The sequence below is a fragment of the Schistocerca americana genome, chromosome 2 (genome assembly GCF_021461395.2).
Source record: "Schistocerca americana isolate TAMUIC-IGC-003095 chromosome 2, iqSchAmer2.1, whole genome shotgun sequence".
NCBI lineage: Eukaryota > Metazoa > Arthropoda > Insecta > Orthoptera > Acrididae > Schistocerca > Schistocerca americana.
The window spans coordinates 306,955,103-306,976,256 of record NC_060120.1 but is presented as its reverse complement, the minus strand read 5'-3'; the positions used below and the strand labels follow the sequence as shown (position 1 = coordinate 306,976,256).

The 21,154-nt window shown below is 38.1% G+C and overlaps 1 protein-coding gene across 1 annotated transcript in view; it reads right to left on the bottom strand.

The window, feature by feature from the left end:
- Window positions 1-21,154, bottom strand: part of LOC124595863 — a 50,175-nt gene that overhangs the window by 17,084 nt on the left and 11,937 nt on the right. Inside the window, exons 2-4 of the mRNA XM_047134770.1 lie at window positions 17,974-20,210; window positions 16,582-16,797; window positions 9,985-10,210 (exon numbers count right to left, since the gene is read on the bottom strand). Coding sequence (XP_046990726.1) covers window positions 9,985-10,210; window positions 16,582-16,797; window positions 17,974-20,071 — 2,540 coding nt within the window. The 5' untranslated portion in view covers window positions 20,072-20,210. The remainder of the gene's footprint in view (window positions 1-9,984; window positions 10,211-16,581; window positions 16,798-17,973; window positions 20,211-21,154) is intronic.

Sequence of the window (21,154 nt, the reverse complement as noted above, 5' to 3'; positions counted from 1 at the left end):
ATATGTGCAGATGAACTTCGAGTACGCAGCACAAAAAGATAGGACTGTGTTAACTCTCTGCTTTACCACTCCTGTTCATGTTCTACTTACTGTGCCAGGCAGTTCATTCTATCCTACATCACAGGAGAGTTTTCTGGACGTTTTAGTTTCACTCCCTACTATGGGTTCACAGGTAACCATTATGCAAACTGCTGATTATGGCAGGTCTTATTTTGAGAATGATGTATAAATGCTAAAAAATTCACCGGGGAATTTAAAATGTTGCAAACAATACCTCCTAAGAGTTCTCTGAAAACTAAGTTCATAAGTGATATAAACCTGAATTTATAACTAGATTCAAGGGTTTACGAAATGCAGAATGCAGCATATTATCCTCGATGTAGAGTCACAAACATTTACAAAATTAGCTGCTCTGAATACTTAGAAATTTGCCCAGTCACATTTGTAATCATGGACCTCTCGTTGATTATGAAGCATTTATACAAAAGATAGCTTGCTACTCACCCAAAAGATAGCACTGAACTTTGGCCAAAGCCTTCTTCAGAAAAGGAAGGAAAACATACACACATTCACTCAAGTAGGCACACCTCGTGCACACATGGCTGCTATCTCCAGGCACTCAGGGCAGTGATAGCAGAGATAGCGGTCATGGGTACATGATGTATGCCTGTTTGAGTGAATGTGTGTGTGTGTGTGTGTGTGTGTGTGTGTGTGTGTGTGTGTGTGTGTTTTCCTTTCTTTTATGATGAGCGCTGTGGGCAAATGCTCACTGTGTAACAGTGTTTTTGTTATGCTTGTCTGCAACTCAATGTGTCATCTTGTACATAGGATAATCCCAACTGCTGAGATCAATTTGAAGAAATATCAGCAACAGTTGTATAAAACTATATTTATTGTCACAACTGATTTCAGTCCCAAAGCCATTGTAAAGGGATCAGTAATTAGTTTGCCTGAATATAAAAACAAACCAGGAGCCTGGCCCCAATAATACATTTCAAATGGAAAGTAGACAGGTTATAGGCAGAGCCAACTTTCTCTTAAAATAATGAAGTCAGAAACTCAGACTAATAGCATAAATTAAAATAAACTGGGTAAAATACTACCACAAAATGTCACTGACTCACCTCATTATGTATAATTTTCAAATCATATAATTTGTTGTATAGGATATACAGGGTTTGTATAAAAAGTATTGGAAAAAGTTTCAGGAAAGTAGATTTGTTGAGATACTGTTACACTGCATCAAAATTACTCAATGTACAGTCCCTGAGTGTCAATACACATTTGTCAGCAGCTTTCATATGACTTGAAGTCTCCCAGATATGAGGATTCTGGAAGATCCTTAAGCGTACATGTGCAGCTTCTTTGATGGCACTGTGGGTCCCAAGGTGGGACTGCAAGGGGTTTGGGGAATGGTCAAGAAGCTGTTTATCATCAAGTAGTTGATGACCTTGGAGCAGGTGTGGTAGGTTCATTGTCGTGATGCAACTTCCAGTTTTCGGCGATGGTTGGCCTCACCTGGTTCACCCTTCTCTTCAGTCTTCTTAGCACTTCTTGGTAAAAAGCACCATTTCCTGCTTGTCCCTCAGATACAAATTTGTAGCGGACCACCCCCTTGGATTTAGAACTTTGCTGCTTTGTTTCTAGATCATATTAAAATATCCAAGTTTTTTCTCCCATAATTAAATTTTCTACAAAGCCAATATCTTCCCAATGCAATGCAGAAGGTTTTTGCAGCGGACAATCGCCACTGCTTTTGGTCATCCGTCAAGGCTTTCATGATAAGTTTTGTGCAGATGTTTCGTATCGCAAAATCTTCAGTGAAAATGGTGTGCACTGTCATCTCATCAATTCTAGTTGCATCTATGAACATGCACACACTTAACTGACAGTCTGAATTCAGCACATGTTGCTTTCTGTCATCGGTTCTTGGTGCCAACAGCACTCCAATGTGAGATTTCTCCGCTACACACTCTCGGCCACTCTTGACAAGCCTGTGCCAGTTACAAACTGCAGTTCATGACAGGTTTTCATCCTTGAATACTTGGAAAATCACAGCCAGTGTCTCTGTACCAAATTTTCCCAGTCCAACACCAAATTTGATGGCGTACGGCTATTCACCAGTTCACTGCATTTTGAGCTTGTACCTAGTCACTCGACAGGGTTAGACTAAATACACAATTTTGCCAGAACAAATGCTTGCAGGTTACTGGCACTTGACATGTGCTGAAGGTCGCAACACCACCGTTAAGCATACATGGTGTGAGTGTGCTGTGATGTACAGTAATGTCAGGAGACTTTTTATACAGAGTCTTTATGTCAAGATTTAGAATGAAAAATTAATAATACAGGAATTTTACATTATTTTATATACATTCCTGTGATATGGAGCACAATAATCACTATAGTTTTCAAAGTCTACAGAAAAACATACAAATCCCTTGTTCAAACTGCAAAGTCATCACCTGTGAATTCTTCAGTAAAGTGGTACCACTTTTCTACCAGGAGAATAAAGAGGAACCATTTCAGTCAACTGAGCTCCTTGTTGAATATATTTCTATCTTTTAGTTTATTTAAATTTTTAACCCCCATACAATCTGGAAGTTTAAAATCCCCCCTGTGATCAGTAATGTAATTGAGTTAAAAATGGAAGTTTTAAGTGTACATTACTTTTCCTACAGAAAATCAAAAGCTCATAAATATATGGGGAAGAAATGGATAGTACTTCCAAATTTTTTAACAACGGAAAACATTATACCCTTTGTTTGGTGATACATGTATTCTCGATAATTTTCTGACAGCCTCAATATATTTGTTGATTTCCCCCAGCATAATATGTAACCATCCCAATGTAACAGTGTTAATCATGTTCATGATACCTGACAAATGCAGAGCTAAGCTATTTATTTATTTATTTATTTATTTCCTATGTAGTCAATGTGTACCTTCCAATGTAAATTTTTGTTAAGAAGCAGGCCTAAAAACTTTACGTAGTTTGTTTCTGTGATTTACATACACAGTATTAAAACTAACACTAAATAAAATTTGTCAGAAAATCACCAATAATGTTTTATGCATATGATACACGCAATAGACAACACAATGCAAAGGACAGCCTAGAAAATGGTAGAAGTTGAAGGATAAACCTAGGCAGAGCTGGGGAGAGATCTAACACTGCAACCTAAAGGCTGTAAAACTACATCTCACATGGTTAAAAACAACACTATGTTAAATGGAGAAAATGGATCCATGTTAGAGGATCATACCACATGGTGTGATTGGATAATATTGCAGATTCATAAAAAATACAACTACTGGTTGTACATATAAAAAATTACAATTATAAACTTTGGAAGATATTAAATTGTAGTTACCTTCAACTTCAGGTCACACAAACACATGAGGTAACAATGTCATGATACTAAAGGTACATTTCTAGACAAAGTTTCCTGATGCCTTTAAAGTTAAATAACACGGTACTAGAAAATGATTAAATTTTTATTTATCTGTATTGGGCTTTCAGGCACTGTAGCATAGGGAACTGAGAAAAAAAGGATGTCTCTTGGGTAATCTTTCATGTGCTTTGTTCAGATTTCTAATACTATTTTCATTTTATTTTATATTTAGTAATACAAACAATTACTTTTTTTACAAGATCTGTATATTAATCAACTACAGATTCCTCGTGTATTGTTACTGAGTCATTCTGAAGTTTCTTAAAAGTGCTATATATGGCATATCTTTTCCAGAAAAACTGGTAAGTATTGGAACATTTCCCATTTCATTTTCACAATCAGCATATGTGATTTAGTACTTTCATGTCATGGCAAGACATAAAGTTCAGATTCGCTGCACTGTGTCAATATCGTTTCTAGTACTGGGACTTATTACTAAATTTGGTCCCATTTGGAGAAAACTATCATTTGTCTAGTCATAGTTGAGTATTCAACATGGAGAGCCACAGCTATCTTCTGGGTGAGATAGCATTTCATAGAATTACAAAAGCCAAATTACGGTCATGGTTGATCCACCATAATGTCCTTCCACGATTATTAGAATGCCCCAGATGCCATGCACTGTGTAATTTCTTGCTGAATTAGGACTCATTCTGTTGCTGGCACCAACAGAAGATGTGAAAGGGCAATCACATCGTCAATGTGTAGTGCGCATTGAAGCACAGTGCCCAGAATGGTACTTGGTTCGATGATGCACGTTGCAAATGATGGTTCAAAAAATCTCAGACTTCTGTGCCATGCAGGTCTCCAAGTGTTATCTGAAGACAGGGAGACTTATCACAAATTTCGCTTTGTTTATGTGTACAAAGACTAACTGGGCTTCCTTCTGTTGTGAAGTGAGAGACAAGTGGGCGATAAACAGTTCACAACTCTTAAGAGGGACCAGCAGTCATCACTGAGATAGACGAGGTGAAATTTGGTAAAAGGAGACAACAGAGGCCATAACATCCATGGAAATTGTGCATTCAGTGGAATTCTGTAATGGTTGAAAAAATGCTTCCTTTAGCTTGTTGAATTTCAGACTAAGGAAGTCTTGTTCACATCCCTCGGATGATGATCATTAGCAACTGCTTCAGATCACAAAACACTCTACGTACTGAAGGTTTATAACACCTATGAGTGAACCATAGTCTGAAGTTTGTAGCTCTCGAAAGGTTGTGCTGAACAGTATAATCTCGATTTACAGTTTCCGAAGCTATCATGCTGTATTTGGTGGATTTCATATTTATAATCGCTTATTGTGCAAATATCCAGTGTCAATGCTACAATGCACTAAATATCCATCCAAGAGACATTCTTTTTTCTCAGTCTGTTGTGCTACAGTGGCCGAAAGTCCGATACCAATACATAAAAATGCTACCTAGAAAAATACAGTTCTTGTGCAAGAAGCATTCCTTATAAAGGATTCATATGAAATATGCTGGGATGCTGCTGAAGCAAGTGAGAAACATGAGGTTGCATTAATAGAGACTATTTAGCACATACACAGAGGGACAGCATGAGTGATCACAGGTTACATGAAAGGAGTATAGCACAAGGGTATAGACAGGGAGATACTAAATGAAATAAATCGGATGTCAGAGGAGAAATACATGAAGCCTTCAATCATTACCATACAAAAATATTATCAAAAGACCCCTCACAAAACCCAAAGAAAGACTGGCCATATGTAAAGGCTGTCAATGATACCAAAGTTACTGTATGGGCACTCATGAATAACACAGAAACTGAAATTAGGGTACCTACAGAAAAGCACAAATGCTGAACTCTGTTTTTAAGTATTCCTTTATAAAGGACGATACAGTTTAATTTTAATTCTCACATCACTGAAAAGATGAGTAAGTAGATATTGGCGGCAGCAGTGTTGAGAAATAGCTGAAATTCTTAAAATTAAATAAGATCCAAGGCCTGATGGTATCCTTATCAGATTCTATACAGAATTTGTGACTATGTTAACCTCTGTTTCTACCAGAATATATCATATATTCCCTCAACAAAAAAAAAAACTTTGCCCACTGATTGGAAGAAATCGAGCATCACACTCACTTTATAGAACAGTAGTAGAAGTGACCCACAAAACAACAATCTAATATCATTACGTCCATCTGTTGTAGAATTTCAGAACATATTCTGAGCTTGAATATTATGGAATGTCTCGAACGGAATCGCTTCCTCTATACCAACCAGTGCAGATTCTTAAAACAACAACCACAGGAAACCCAACTTGTGGTTTTTCTCTCATTATGTCCTAACAGCAGTGGATCAAGGCAATAAGGTAGACAACTTCTAAAAACATTTGACTCAATGCCACTTCAATGTTCATTTAAAAAAGTTCAATTGTATGAGGTATCAAACAAAATTTGTGACTATACTGAGGATCCCTTTGTCAGGACAATGCAGATTGTTAATTTTGGATGAAGAGTCATCACCAGGCTTAATGACATGACAAACAATATAAATAAAATGAAAGTATTTGGTTCCAGAGACCTTTTTAAGTCGTAAGATATCTATGATGTATATATGCAGACTGAAACAAAAATTTAAATTTGTATCAAGCGAGGGATTCGAACCTGGGACTTCTGTTCACCTGGCAGGTGTGCTAATCACTACACCACGCTGGCACAGTGGCTTTGTGTAACTGCACTGACTATCCCAGTGTGACTCCATCCTCAATCAAAATTCCCACTCATGCCTCAGTCCACATGGTATTCCCCCTAAACTTGCAGATACTTGCAATACAATTGGAGAGCCTCTGCAGTGCTGTTTCAGTTTAGGGAGTATCAAGTGGGGCAAGGCATGAGTGGAAATTTGGACTGAGGAGGGAGGCGTGCTACAGTAGTCCATGCGACTGTGCAAAGCCGCTGTGCCACGTTGGCGAAGGGGTTAGTGCATCTGCCTAGTGAGCAGGTCTAGGCTATCTGGGTTCGAATCCCAGCCTTGGTACAAATTTTCATTTGTCACTTCAATCTGCATACATACACAACATTAATAGTTAACTCAGGCTTTCTGTAGATGACACATTTATCTAGGTATGACCTGGAAAATGCTACACAATTATTTAGGAAGGTTCTGATAAGATTTCAAAGTGGTGCAAAGATTGGCAACTTGCTTTAAATGTTCAGAAATGTAATATTGTGTACTTCACTAAATATAAAGTCATACTACTACTATGATTACTATATCAATGAGTCACAATTGAAATCAGTTAACTCATACAAATACCTGACAGTAACAATTTGTGGAGATATAAAATGGAACACTCAAATAGGCTCAATCAGAGGTAAAGTAGCTCATTGGTAGCATACTGGGAAAATTTAGTCAGTCTACAAATCAAATTTCTAAAAAACACTCCTGTGACTCTTTACAAAATACTGATCAAGTGTTTGGGAGAATACCAAATGCAACTAAAAGACTAAAAGAGGTAACAGAACACACACAAAGAAGGGTACTAAGAAAATTCACAGGTTTGCTTCACTCAACGGACAAGCCCCAGAAATGCAGGAAACCTTTAACTGGCAGATGCTTGAAGACATATGCCAACCATCCCACAAACACTACTAACTAATTTCCAAGAACCAGTATTAAGTAAAGAATCTTGGAACATATTACAGTTCACTGCATGTCACTCCAATAGGGACAAGGCAAGACAACATTAAAATAATTATAGTGCATCCAAAACCATTCAAGCAGTCATTCTTTGCATGATACATAAATTAATGGAATGGGAAGAAACACTAATATGTGGTTACATGGGAAGCACAATTTGCTATGTACTTTACAATATTTTGCAGTGTATAAATGTTGACGCAGATATGCTAAAAAATATGATCTAACAAATTTTCATAGTAAGAACACTCCAATGGAGAAATCTAGGATATCCTGCTGCATTCTGCTTGTTTAAGGATTAGAAAGATTACTAACAGATCAGAGAGAGGTGTATAAATAACCAGTCATTCTTGTCTCTCCTCGTGTATGATCTGAATAAGAAGAACCCTCAAATGTAAATGATGAAAAATACTTTCTGCCATTCATTCATTCATTCATTCATTGTGTGCTGTAGATCCCACATGAAGAATGTTCAGGGCCACAGAATGAGAAAAGCAGCTTTTAGAAAGTAAATGTGCATTAACAGTAAACTATCACTACACTGAATTATATAGTTAGTGATTGCACAGGTTGAAATTAATGTAGTAATAGTAACCATTTTTTTAAGTATAGTCAGTATACACTTTACAGTGTTATGCAGTATATGTGGATGTGAATATTATCAGGATATGTACTTATCAAGATCACAAGGCTCTGAACAAGCTGACCTACATTTGAAAATATTGAAATCTGAAGTATTAATGTAAGAAAAAATATTTTTACAACTTCACGATACAGCATAAATACCCACTGAAAACAGATTCCTCCTAACTACCAGCTTTTCTTTTTACTGCTCTACTCTTCCACACATTTCCCTACGCTAATCTCAGGAACTGCTGTGAGTATTTTGATCCAGCTTTCATTCATATATACATATACTCCAGAGGTAGGTGTTTGTATGTAACTGATAAATATACCATGCAAATTGCTCAATTATGATTAATTGAAATAAAGAAGTGAAAAAAAATGCCACTACCACCTACCAAACAGCTGTGATAACTGGACAGAGCAATAGTGCCTTGAAGTAGCATTATATGTGACCCACTTAACATCTGATGCGATGGTCAAGGGGATAGCGCATTTGGCTAGACACTGCAAATTTCTAGGATCGAATTCCCACTAGGTTAATCTTCTTCTTCCTCCCCCCCCCCCCCCCCCCCTCACGCTACATTTTAACCTACCATTCAGCTCTCAATGGAGTGGAGATTTGCCAGATATGAAATGTGGCTCTACTCCACATTAAATTGCAGCTTCCCTTTTCCTGGTTTTGTAACAGGTTAGGGCCATGCAAGTCATCTAAGTAACATCCAACTGATATCGGTTGCTTCACAACAACTGCATAGTGAAAAAAACATATGAGTGCAAAACCCATTGTTTTTATTTTTATGCATACAGTAAAATGGAGGATAGGATGCAGCTTTACATCATTTATATAAAGCAAGTTTTGCAGCAGCACAGCAGATGACTCAACTGTAAGTTTTCTTTTTTCCTTGAGTCAAACATATATGTGAACATCATTCTCTGTGTGGTGGGGTGAAAGATATTATTAAAGATATTATTTGTTTGGGCATTTTCAAACTGTACAGAAGACTGGTAAATGAATCTCCACTGGTGTGAAATAGATTTAGGTATTTTAAAGATCAGAAAATATGAGCATGATGTTCTTGAAAGGGATTCAGAAATTTCTTGTGGATGAATATACGAGATCTCGAAATATTTCTGCAGATGGTTGAGGTATGAATATGATGACAATTCAGACTGCCAGTTTCTGCCTACTTCAGATTCCTGGTTACAATTCACACTCTTAATTCACTGCAAATTCTTTGAACAACAGACAGTGAGTTACTCAATTTTGAAGTATCATAACTAACATCACTAACAATGAAAAGATAACAACCTCATCATCAGCTCGTTATGCGTGACTTACAATTTGAAATAATAAAATATTTTTAAGCAACAGTTTCCCTGCAATCATTTGAGAACACCTTTACAGTGAAAAAACATGTGAAACAAAAAAATATGGTGTTTAACTTTTTATGCTCCAAGTAAAACATTTTCATATAAAGTAGTTCAGTAACTTTGCTTCATTTACATGCAATACATTCTTTCTGCAGTGCAGCACATGAGTGAGCTTTCGGTTTCCTGCTTTCCTTGAATCAAATCTAGAAGTGGACAAAAGAGCACACAACAAAGAATTATGGCAATGAATCTTAACAATGGATCACAGTGCATACTAGTCTACACAAGAGGAGTGATGAAACATGAGCGAATCATGTCAATCATGTATTTTTTTCTTTTATTTGTGCCACCTCAGCCAGCCTCCAATTTGTACGGATTCATACACACACACACACACACACACACACACACACACACACACACACACACACACACACACACAAACAAACAAACAAACACACACACACACACACACACACACACACACACACACACACACAGGATTCACATACAGTATTTACATTGGTTATAAACATATTACTTACATCACAATGTGACTTGACATGTCACTCCAAACACCAATTCTGTATAGAGCAGACAACATTCATGCCTCCAGACAACTGCCTTTTTGCATCATGTAAGTTATATGAAAGTGGTGGTATTCACTAAATTAATGCTGCTCTTTTAAATTTTACTCGTGGCCCACAAACAAAATACACTAAGCCAGTGAAGTTGTCTGGCCATTGAAACTTCATGCTTCCCAAGCAAAGCCATGCCTGGTTGCTAGTTTCCCCACATTAAAAAGCATTTGCCATAATTCACATATTATAAATGAAACAAGAAAATTAAACAAAATAAATCTCACCTATCAAAGAATCGACGTCCTTCAAATGATCCATCTGAATTTCCAGCATCCTGAGGCAATTCTACTCCAACATATGGTTCATCCTTTGTGGGCACTGAGCCAACATACCGCACCCTTCCGACCATCACTCGTCCTTCATTGGTAATCACTTTCACAAAGTAATCCAGCTTCAGATCACGGGGAATTTTTGGAAGGAAAGGATGAGCTGATTTTGGTGGTCTGAACTCTGCAAACATGGAAGTCATTTGCATATAAGTAACACACTAAGCCGAGAGAGAGAGAGAGAGAGAGAGAGAGAGAGAGAGAGAGTTAAACATCATGTTCCATACATCCCACCCTAAATGGCGAACTTCCCAGGATGTGAAACAGATTAAATTATACATCAACACACACAAGCAGCCACTAGAGGCTATTTCTGTAAGGTATGTTTACTAAGAACAAATTATGACCAGTGCTAATCTACTGACACTGATAATTATGGGAAGTGCTTTCAAATTATTTTATAAAGGGTGTTCCTCCTAAGAGTGGCCAGGTGCAGTTCCTGTGGTGTTTTGGCGGATATTCACAATTTCTGTTTCTGCAATATTTAAATGGAGTCAGTCCAAACAAATACTGCTCATCACATCTTTCATGCGGTGGCCATTGTCAACAGAAAGTGTTGGTATGTTTCCCGGACAAACAAAATGATTTTTAAAGTGAGATTTTACATCTCATTCGATAGAGCTGTCCCAGATTAGTCTACTGTGGTATTCATTCTATCAATATTTATTAACTGGGACAGAAAACACAGAGAATAACCAGTATTCCAGCAGCAACTGCGCTACCCTGGCCCCAGCTGACTGCTACTGCCATCCAAATGCACTGGTGATGAGCAGTATTTTTTGGGCTGATTCCAGCAACATGTTGCAAATATTACATTGCAACTATCTGCTGAAACATATGAGAAAATACACCTAACCACTGTTAGGAGAGACATCTGGTACATTTAATCTATTTTTACTGTGTATATTAGGTAAAAAAAATCTATTTTTAAAAAAATCACAGCTCCAACTTTTGTACTGTTATACTTTTTTTATCCACCATCTCAACAGAACACAAGTAATTTTGGCAACGAGATCACCTGATTGCTTCATTATGACCACCCAGAATTTTTTTAAATGAAAAAGATCATTAATTATCATGGACTTATATAACTACAAACTTCTTTAAGTGATATTGATATGTAAGTGGAATTCAGAACCTGAAAATACACTGAAGAGCCAAACAAACTGGTACACCTGCCTAATATCAGTAGGGCCCTCGCAAGCATGCAGAAGTGCCGCAACATGACATGGCATGGACTTGACTAATGTCTGAAGTAGTGTTGGAGGGAACTGACACCATAAATCCTGCAGTGCTGTCCATAAATCCGTAAGAGTATGAGAGGGTGGAGATTTCTTCTCAACAGCACATTGCAAGGCATCTCAGATATGCTCATGTCTGGAATTCATGTCTGACTTGCTGGAATTGCCCAGGTATGTTAGAACGCACAATTGACATAAATGGATGCAGGTGATCAGACAGGATGCTTACGTAGGTGTCAGAGTCATATTTAGATGTATCTGGGATCCCATATCACTCCAACTGTACCCGCCCCACATCATTACAGAGCATCCACCAGCTTGAACATTCCCCTGCTGACATGTAGGGTCCATGGATTCATGAGGTTGTCTCCGTACCCATACATGTCCATCCACTCAATACAATTTGAAATGAGACTCGTCTGACCAGGTAACATGTTTCCAGTCATCAACAGTCCAATGTCAGTGTTGACGGGCCCAGGTGAGGCATAAAGCTTTGTGTCATGCAGTCATCGAGGGCACAAAAGTGAACCTTCGGCTCTGAATGCCTGTTTCGATGATGTTTCGTTGAATGGTTTGTATACTGGCACTTCCTGATGGCCCAGCATTGAAATCTGCAGTGGAAGGGTTGCACTTATGTCACAATGAACGATTCTCTTCAGTTGTCACTGGTCCTGTTCTTGCAGTATCTTTTTCTGGCCGCAGTGATGTCAGAGATTTGATATTTTACCAGATTCTTGATATTCATGGTACACTCATGAAATTGTCATACACGAAAATACTGACTTCATCACTAACTCGGAGATGCTGTGTCCCTTCACTCATATACCGACTATATCACCATGTTCAAACTCACTTAAATCTTAACCTGCCATTGTAGCAGCAGTATCTGATCTAACAACTACTTGTTGTCTTATATAGGTGTTGCCTGTTTACTTTTATTTATTTATTTATTTCATTTCATGTTCCATAGATCCTGGTAGTGAATGAATCACAAGGATATGGAACATGTCAGATTCTAAATAGCTCAAATATAACTTGTATAAATACAATAAAAAGATACAATGTAAATAAAAATCAACTAAACAATAGCACAATCAATTAACAGAAAATTGTGTTTCTCATGTTAAGGATGAGTAATATATTTATGATATGGAATGTGTCAGATTGTACACAGTTGAAATATATCTTACATAAATAAAAGATACAATGTAAATAAGATATCAGCTACACAACAGCACATTCAGTTAACAGAACTTTTTTGTTTCACATGTTAAGGATGTGTAATATATACAGGAGTCAAGATAAACTAAATATTCCAAAGGAAATACAGGAATACCAATAAATAATTGTCATATGCCTATGATAGAATTCAAAATAAAATTCATTATACTAAGTTTACACCACATACAAATTTAGTGATTATATACTTTTCTTTCACACATTCATCAAATGTATAAAGAGAATTCTCTATCAGGTACTCCTTGAGTTTGTTTGAATCATTTACATACCTCTATCATTTACATACTTACCAATCATTTACATACCTACCAATCGTGTGTACACGAATGACGTTACATTAACATTTAACCATGTTTTCTGGGTACTTCACTTTCCTGTTGGGCACTATGTAAAATGTGTGTACTATATCTGTGTGCTGCAGATCCATATTAAAGGATAAATTGTGGTCTGGGGATGTGATGGGGTTGCGTCGGGTGAGTAGAAGAATGAAGGAAGGCAGGTCACTGGAATGTGGTCAAACATTTTCCTCCTTTGTGCATCTGCTAAGAGTCCCCACTCGTTCTAGCCCAAAATGTCACAAGAAGCAGCTAAATGTGGTTCCATGATTATAACAACCCTTCTGCATTATGCCTTATAAACCAGTAGCAATGCAATGTGCAGACACACCCGCGTTCAGTTTACTTCCCATAAAACCCTTTAACATCACACAGAATACAGATATTAGTTACTAATAATAGTAATGCAAGAAGAATGTACAGACAGAACTTATGTAAATCTACACTTGGTGCTACATGGGAAATGGATTATTAGTCACTGGGAATGGCAGCTGCAGTATTCTGCTTGGGAAATGCTGCTTTCCCCATCATGAGTGATGCTCGCTTTTCATTTACAGACAGACTATACCTCTCCAGCAGTTCCCATCAATTTCTCTTATGTGAGTAGACAAAGTAACTTCACTGTGCTCATATTTATATATATGTAGTTATTTTTGGTTCATTAAGTGAGTACTTATTTGCAGTTATTAAGTGAGTTTTTATATAAAATACATTTGTACCAATGATGTTTGAGAAGTGTTTCATTTGTAAGTGCAATGTTGTCTGTGACTTAACGTTAACGGCAGTAGGATAGGGATTGGGTTGGTAAATGTAGGAGATGCTGGCTATAATTGACAGCATGTTGTAAATCCTTGTACACTATAGTGAATTAATGAATGGTAGGAATGTTACTGCACAGTCAGCATTAATTTTGTTACTAGTAGACTCCACTAATCTCTTCCACTCAGGAATTACTGGCACTTTTACAGTGAGCTGAGCTGGATGGAGCCACTGGCCACACATCCACAATACATCCTGCTAGGTGGGTATCATTATGTCAGATGGGATGGGACTGAGCACATTCAAGTCTAGAACAGTAATCTGTTGCAAAGCATTGCTTGTGTGATGTTCAATTATTCATTCACCTTTACTTTATGAATACCACAAAACAGAATTGTGACAGAGATGGAAGTAACAGTACCACATGACAAAGTTAATAAACACTTCCACAGTTAAGGTTCAAAAAATGGTTCAAATGGCTCTGAGCACTATGGGACTTAACATCTATGGTCATCAGTCCCCTAGAACCTGGAACTACTTAAACCTAACTAACCTAAGGACATCACACAACACCCAGTCATCACGAGGCAGAGAAAATCCCTGACCCCGCCGGGAATCGAACCCGGGAATCCGGGCGTGGGAAGCGAGAACGCTACCGCACGACCACGAGGTGCGGACCACATTTAAGGGTACCTGCTCAGTAAAAAGAAGGAATATTAGGGTTTACTATCCCTCCAGTGACTAGGTCATTAAAGATAGAATACAAGAGTGGATTGAGGGGGGGGGGGGGGGGGGGGGGGGGAATGGAGAAGAAAATTGACTGTGTCCTTTTGAAATGATCCGTCTAGATGTTTCCCTTCAGAAATTTTGGGAAACCCATATAAATCATTAATTACGATGGCTAGACAAGGAACTGAACCTTGGTCCTCCCCAAGTGTAAGTCCAGTTTCAGTGTCTTAAGCACTGGACCATTTGCTCAGCAAATCCATCTGAATTGGCAGTGAAGATGAGTCGAACCTACTCAGAGTGGTATTATCGCTGTTGTTTAACACTATCTTATTAATGAAATAGACTTTTCTGAAGAAAACAAAACACATAGAACACTTTAAAAGAAAATAAAGTATTGATTACTGCAGTGCAAAAATGATTGCCTGGAGTTGCACTGATACTGTGCAGGCCAGACAACACAGTGCGACATTGATGGTGGAGAATGTTTGTGTGAGCGCTGCAATGTACACCTTGCCTTACAGTTAGAAGAGACAACTCGTCAAGATTTCCTTCAAAAGAGAGGGAGGGGTGCAATGAAAATTAGAGAGTGGCTTTTTGTCTGTACCTGCTTCAGAATAATAAAATGATCAACACTTATGTGTAATTGAATATGCAATGATGCCACTATGTCTTTCAATAATTGCCTGCATATGCAGTCTGGTGGCACCAGCAGCAGCAGCAATAGATGCCCAGTCCCCTACTGAAAACATTTACATAGTCCCTGTTGCCACACAGAACTGAGTTCACTTTACTGGATTGTAACAGCTTTTATCACTCCTCTCCACTGCTTTACTGACCATGTGCTGAATAAATACGTCCCACAGAGAAGCACTGTACACAAAAATTAAGTTACCTGCCACAAGTGTCATCTGCAAATGACTGTGGTGATCAGGAACTGAAATATTAGAGCATCTTGATAGCATCTGGGAGAACAGACAGCATAAGAAATGCATTCTCTAATTAGACACCGTTATGACAGCTAGTGCATTAACATCTAGTGACTAATTACTTATTTACATTGATCCAGCTGAAGCACTAGTTCAGCTTCCTGCCATCTCACGGGTGGCGTGCCACTGCTAGAATGACAACTCATATTATTAGTTACAGCGCTTTTGGTTGTAGATATGTTTACAACTAATACAAAAAATATACTTTACAAAAAAGACTCTTCTATAACACTGTAGTTTCATGGTGTGTTAATAACACACCATGCAGTACAAGTGCACCTACACAGTTTTAGGTGGCAGTTATCACTGTAAGACAAATGTGTGCTGTTGCCTTGCATTCCTCTAATGCATAAGTCCACTGCAACAATATATACATCAACTAGGATGGATCTCTCTCTATCAAATTATGAAAAGTATTTCTGGATCAAGCTGATTCTCCTTCACAGTAACATTTGGAGATTTCATTATTTATAGCACTGTTGTTTACAAAGCTATGTAGTAGAAAATGTAATCACACTCTGATACACGTTGAGATAAGAGTAAATAAAAATGTAAATGTTTTTTTTTATTCAACATCTTAAATTTCCGGAAGTTCTTCACCAATTGCTTTCAAATTTTGACACAATTTTGCATTTGAATACGAGCATGTTTCTATATACCTACAGGAGTGCCATGTAGTATATAAATATAATATATAAAGGTATATATAAAAACAAAGATGAGGTGACTTACTGAATGAAAGCGCTGGCAGGTCGATAGACACACAAACAAACACAAACATACACACAAAATTCTAGCTTTCGCAACCAACGGTTGCCTCATCAGGAAAGAGGGATATATTGTTATCAAAAATCTCATCTTTGTTTGTTTAAAATCTTAAGTCTCTGAAAGGTCTTCAATGTTTACATTGAAAATTTGACACAAAGTTGCATGCAAATAGGCATATGTTTTTATGTATATATTTTTTAATTATGTAAGTATATAATATATAAAGGGGAAACATTTTTGCCAAAAATCTGAAAAATTACTTTACTCATTTACTTCAGATTTTTAGACATTACTATAACAAACATTTGGACTTAACCCGCTGATGAAAAAAAGCGTTAAAATAATGTTTTTAATACATCCAAATTAAAGAATCCCCCCCATCCACAACACACACAGGCATGCACACATATTATATACACCTTATTAAAGTTGACATACCTCTTATTGGATCGGGCTCTGATACACGTCGGACCTGCCTGCGCTTTACAGTTCTACTCCAGTCTGTACCCGTCAACATTGAGTCAATTGATCGCCTCAAATATTCTTCTGCTTCATCAATAAGAGAATCTGTCGAGTCCCCACTCTCCAGTTCCACGTCTGCCCGTAGATCAGGCAGTGACTGGCCAGGGTGTCCTCGATGGTGCAATGGAGCATCTGTAGCCATTAAGATGTAACATGACTGCAATTAGTGTGATTGGAACTTTACTGTATGCCTTTAATAAAAATTTCAACAAATAAAATATAAGAGGCATCTCATTCTAAAAAATTTTGTGCTCCTTTTTTAATAATTTTGCACCAGCAGTTCAAAATATTGCTCTATTCTAGAAAGAAACTTTGAATTTTCAATAGAATGTCCATGTAAACTGAACATTCTTGGCTAATTCAAAAGCGTGTGGCAAATCGGGACTCAAACTCAAGATATTTCCTCGATGTTTGTAGTGTCTTGACAAAAACAGTCATCCCATAACAAGCTCACAGCCTGAATCTGCACTAGTGTTCCAGTTTGATACAAATTTTAATTGACAGAAAACTAATTTCATATAACTTCTTAGAGTGAAATTTGTTTTCTGAAATGTGGAGCACAGGCTGTGGCTAACTCATTATCCAAAACATCCCTTCTATAAGATGTGCTAGATCAGAAAGGTGTCACGGAAAGCCTCCAAGGAGCTTGGAAAAATAGACTAGAACACAGGCAATTAAAACTTTTAGTAGGTCTAATGAGCTTGGATAGTACAGGTGCTACACCACTGTACATTAACGACAAAGATGTGGGCTTCTGTCCCTGCCTGGCACACAGCTCTAATTGGCCTTGGAAGTTCATCTTTTCATTAAAAACACACATTGTTGCATTAAATTCCAAAAGCCAAAGGAGAAGCAAGGTATTAACTATAAATTCTTTGTAACTGTACGACACTAGCACATACAGGACTTAACCATTTTAGGACATTTAGAATGACATGTTTTCATATAGCATAAAAGTAATGCACAATCCTGAATTGATATTAGTTCACAAACCTGCACGGATACCTTGATACTAACTGAATACATACAACAATTCTGGACTGCAAAAGGCTCTACTCCCATGGCCAATTTTTCACTGCTACTCATTTCAAAGAGACACAAACATAAATGACTTTTATCAAACCTGAAAGCAACTCATTTCTTCTAGCATTTGATTTTCCAGGGTGAATATAATAGTCTATAAAAATATATATAAAAGGGATTGAAAGAAATGGATGCCTTTTATAACAGACACAAAATATTGTAAAACTAACTAGTTTTGAAAAAAGATATTTTGATACTACACAAATATTTTACATTATTTCTTACCAAAGAAAGTAACTCTGTTTCTCGTTCTTGCTTTTGACAATCTTGCTTGGGGCTGTTTTGCAGACCAATATGATGGAGTATACAAGTCTGCTTCAGACTGTGGAGTAGCATAGGAAGGTGCAAATGGAGTAACGTGACCCCACCGGCAACGTGTTGGTGATGAGGGAACAGAACCCCATGTCGGCTTCTGCGGCACACCTACTTTGTGATAGGAATCTGGAGAAGGTCTCCACGAGTACCTCCTTTTGGATTCAGGATATTCGTATGATGACTGATGGGTTATGGATGTCAGTGACCCACGATAACGAGTACTCCCTGGTACACTGTCCCATCCGAGCCTGTTTTGAGAACTACCATAGCTTATTGGGCCACTCTGTGAACAGTCACAGGATGGAGACCAAGCATCCTTCCCATAATCACGAAAATGAGAATAGCCTGGAGATATCAGACTAGATCCTGTGTGCCCATCATGTCCTCCATTCACATTCTTCATATATGCATGAGCATGAGGGTAATTCCTACAAAGAGCAGGACCAACCACTCCAGTGCAACCTCCTTCAACTTCATCCTGGCAAAGATGATCTGCACTGCGTGAAAGCTCTGGTACCATACTTGTGAAGTTGATGTCAGACAATAATGTTCTTCGTGCCTCTCGAGTTTTTTCAGAGAGTCGTAGGGAATACTTATTTGGCAGTTGTTGCACTGGGAGTGTGAATTTTGATGGTAAGGTTGTAAAGTTGTGCGCCACCTTATGTGCTAAGTAGCTTTCAGATTTCCAGTGAGATGGTAATGCAGTGATATCAGTTTGTGCTTCAGACTCTCTTTTTATGGCATTCTTTTCTGAAAGAATGGGTCTCACTGGAGACTGTTTGCATTCAGAACCACTTGTTTTACTCACCACTGGTGAAAATTTTACAGTGGCGCTCCTTGGACTGGCAGAAAACAAAACGGTGCCATGGCCTCGGCTACCGGGCAGTGGGTCACGCACTATTGGCTGGTGGATAAGGGGATTTGGTAGAGTGTTTCTTCTGGACACACGTCCCTGTTGCTCAATTTCATCAACAACTCCACACTTTGATATGTCTGTTTCCACTAGTACAGACTGTGTCCATACTTTCGTCAGGTTAGACTCTTTTGACGCATCTTTAGCATCTTCTATTGATCCCCTGTCCTCACCATCTGTCTCTTGTGCCTCTTCAGGTAGTTCATCAAAATGGTCAGCCTCAGAAAATTTCACCAAGACACTGCCCGGCTGCCAATTCTCTGCTTCAGTTATTGATACGAGGTCTTCCTGCAGCATGCCCAACTCTTTTGTTTCCTCTGTCGTAAATATGAGTTCGATGTCATCCACCTCTTCAGACTCGTTGTCAGACTCGCCGGCGTTCTTGCCACCCTGTGGGGATACCTGCTCCTGCTCACTGCATGCTGATTTGTCTCCACTGCTCTCTGACAGTGACTTGATGACTTGCACTTGTTCACCTTTCTGTGTCTTCGTCTCATCTGAATCCAGTTTAACAGCATCTCTATTGCCTTTATCAGCAACACTATTCTCAGTATTCTCTGTAATTTGATTTGCATTTTTTATAGCTGGAGAAATAGTTTGGAGATTATGTGCAGCTTGTGTAGTAGCTTCAGCACCTTTTACTGGCACAGATGAAGTAGTTACTCTTGCCTCTATATTTTCCCGCACAGCTTCAGCGGAGCTTCCTGTTTTACCTGGTAGATCCTTTCCTTCAACAATCAATTCTGAACTTTCTTTCAGTTTTTTGTTTGTGGAAGACTCCATGTGTTCAGTAGCTTGCTCTACTGCAGACTGCTCCTCAAGTGGGTGTAATACATTACCCACAGTTTCTGGAACATTTTTTACATCCAAAATTCGCTGCCGCAAAATGTGGTTTTCCAGTGAGAGTTTTTCAATTGTGTCTGTGTAAACAGCACTCGATCGTACTTTAAGTCGCAGTGCTTCCAATTCTGTACGTGACTTATCGAGGGCCACACGTAAGGCAACAACTGTCTGATGCAGTGCCCTCACTGTCTCCAGGTGCTGTGTGTCAGGGGCCAATGGAGCAAACATTTCCCCACATTCTGTGCTTTCCATTCAGCTTCTACTGTCATGACTATACCCTTATATCACGCAGACAGTGACTTTTTGAAGCAATAATCCTAGATTTCTCACTCCCCTCAAAAGTAATTATGAATACTGCTCAGAGTGCCACAGGAGGACTACCTTCAACAATCTGAAACAAAAAGAGCAGATTGTAATATTATAACAATTGTCCACATTATGTCAGGATACAAATGCTACATAATGATGAGAGAATCAAAGCAACATTCAAATGAGTATTTGATTGAAGAGCAACAATGTAGAAATCGTTTGCCAAGCTTCTGAAACATTTACTGAACTAACAGCTGAGTAAGCTAAGGTAGACTACGGTTATCTTCGCCTGTTGTGCATTAGTAATTATTTAAATATTACCAGTTTTACAACTAAATCTTAATAAAAAGTAACTTGACACCATTGCAGAAAATATATACGCTTATGAAAATTCTAACGCAAAGAAATCACTTGGAAAGTATTAAATATTGACAGCAGTGTAAAAAAAATAATAATAATTTTCAGGCTGTCATGTTGTTATCTGATGTGAATGTGACTGTGATTATAATCCAAGACAGACTGATCTGTCACCATCAGTGCACATACATACATTGAATGTAATCATGAATATAATCAGTGATACTGCTTTCAACAATGTAGTATACAGTTTATCTGATAATTAGCCTATTATAGCTTTTTCAACAAATCAAAACTGTCACTTCCTCAGCCTCACACACAACAGTAATTGAACAGGGAATATGGAGAAACTGAGTTAAGCGTTTTTAAATAAAACTGTCGTAGCACATGTTTAAATCGATAAGATTTTCATAACAGAAAACATTGAACAACGGTCACTCAACAACTGCCCCAAGGCAGAGCAGTGGGGAGGCAGAGGAGGGGATAATTGAAGGGCCTCCACAGTTCACCTGGCAAACAGGTTTCAGGTTCTGTCTGTGGCTGCTATAGATCCTGAGCCATATGCAGTTGGTTGCCCCATTTCAGAGGGAGCTTCTCAGCCTGCAAGATATGATCATTCACAGATAGTGAGACTACTAGTAACTCAGAGCTCCAATGTCAAGCACAAAT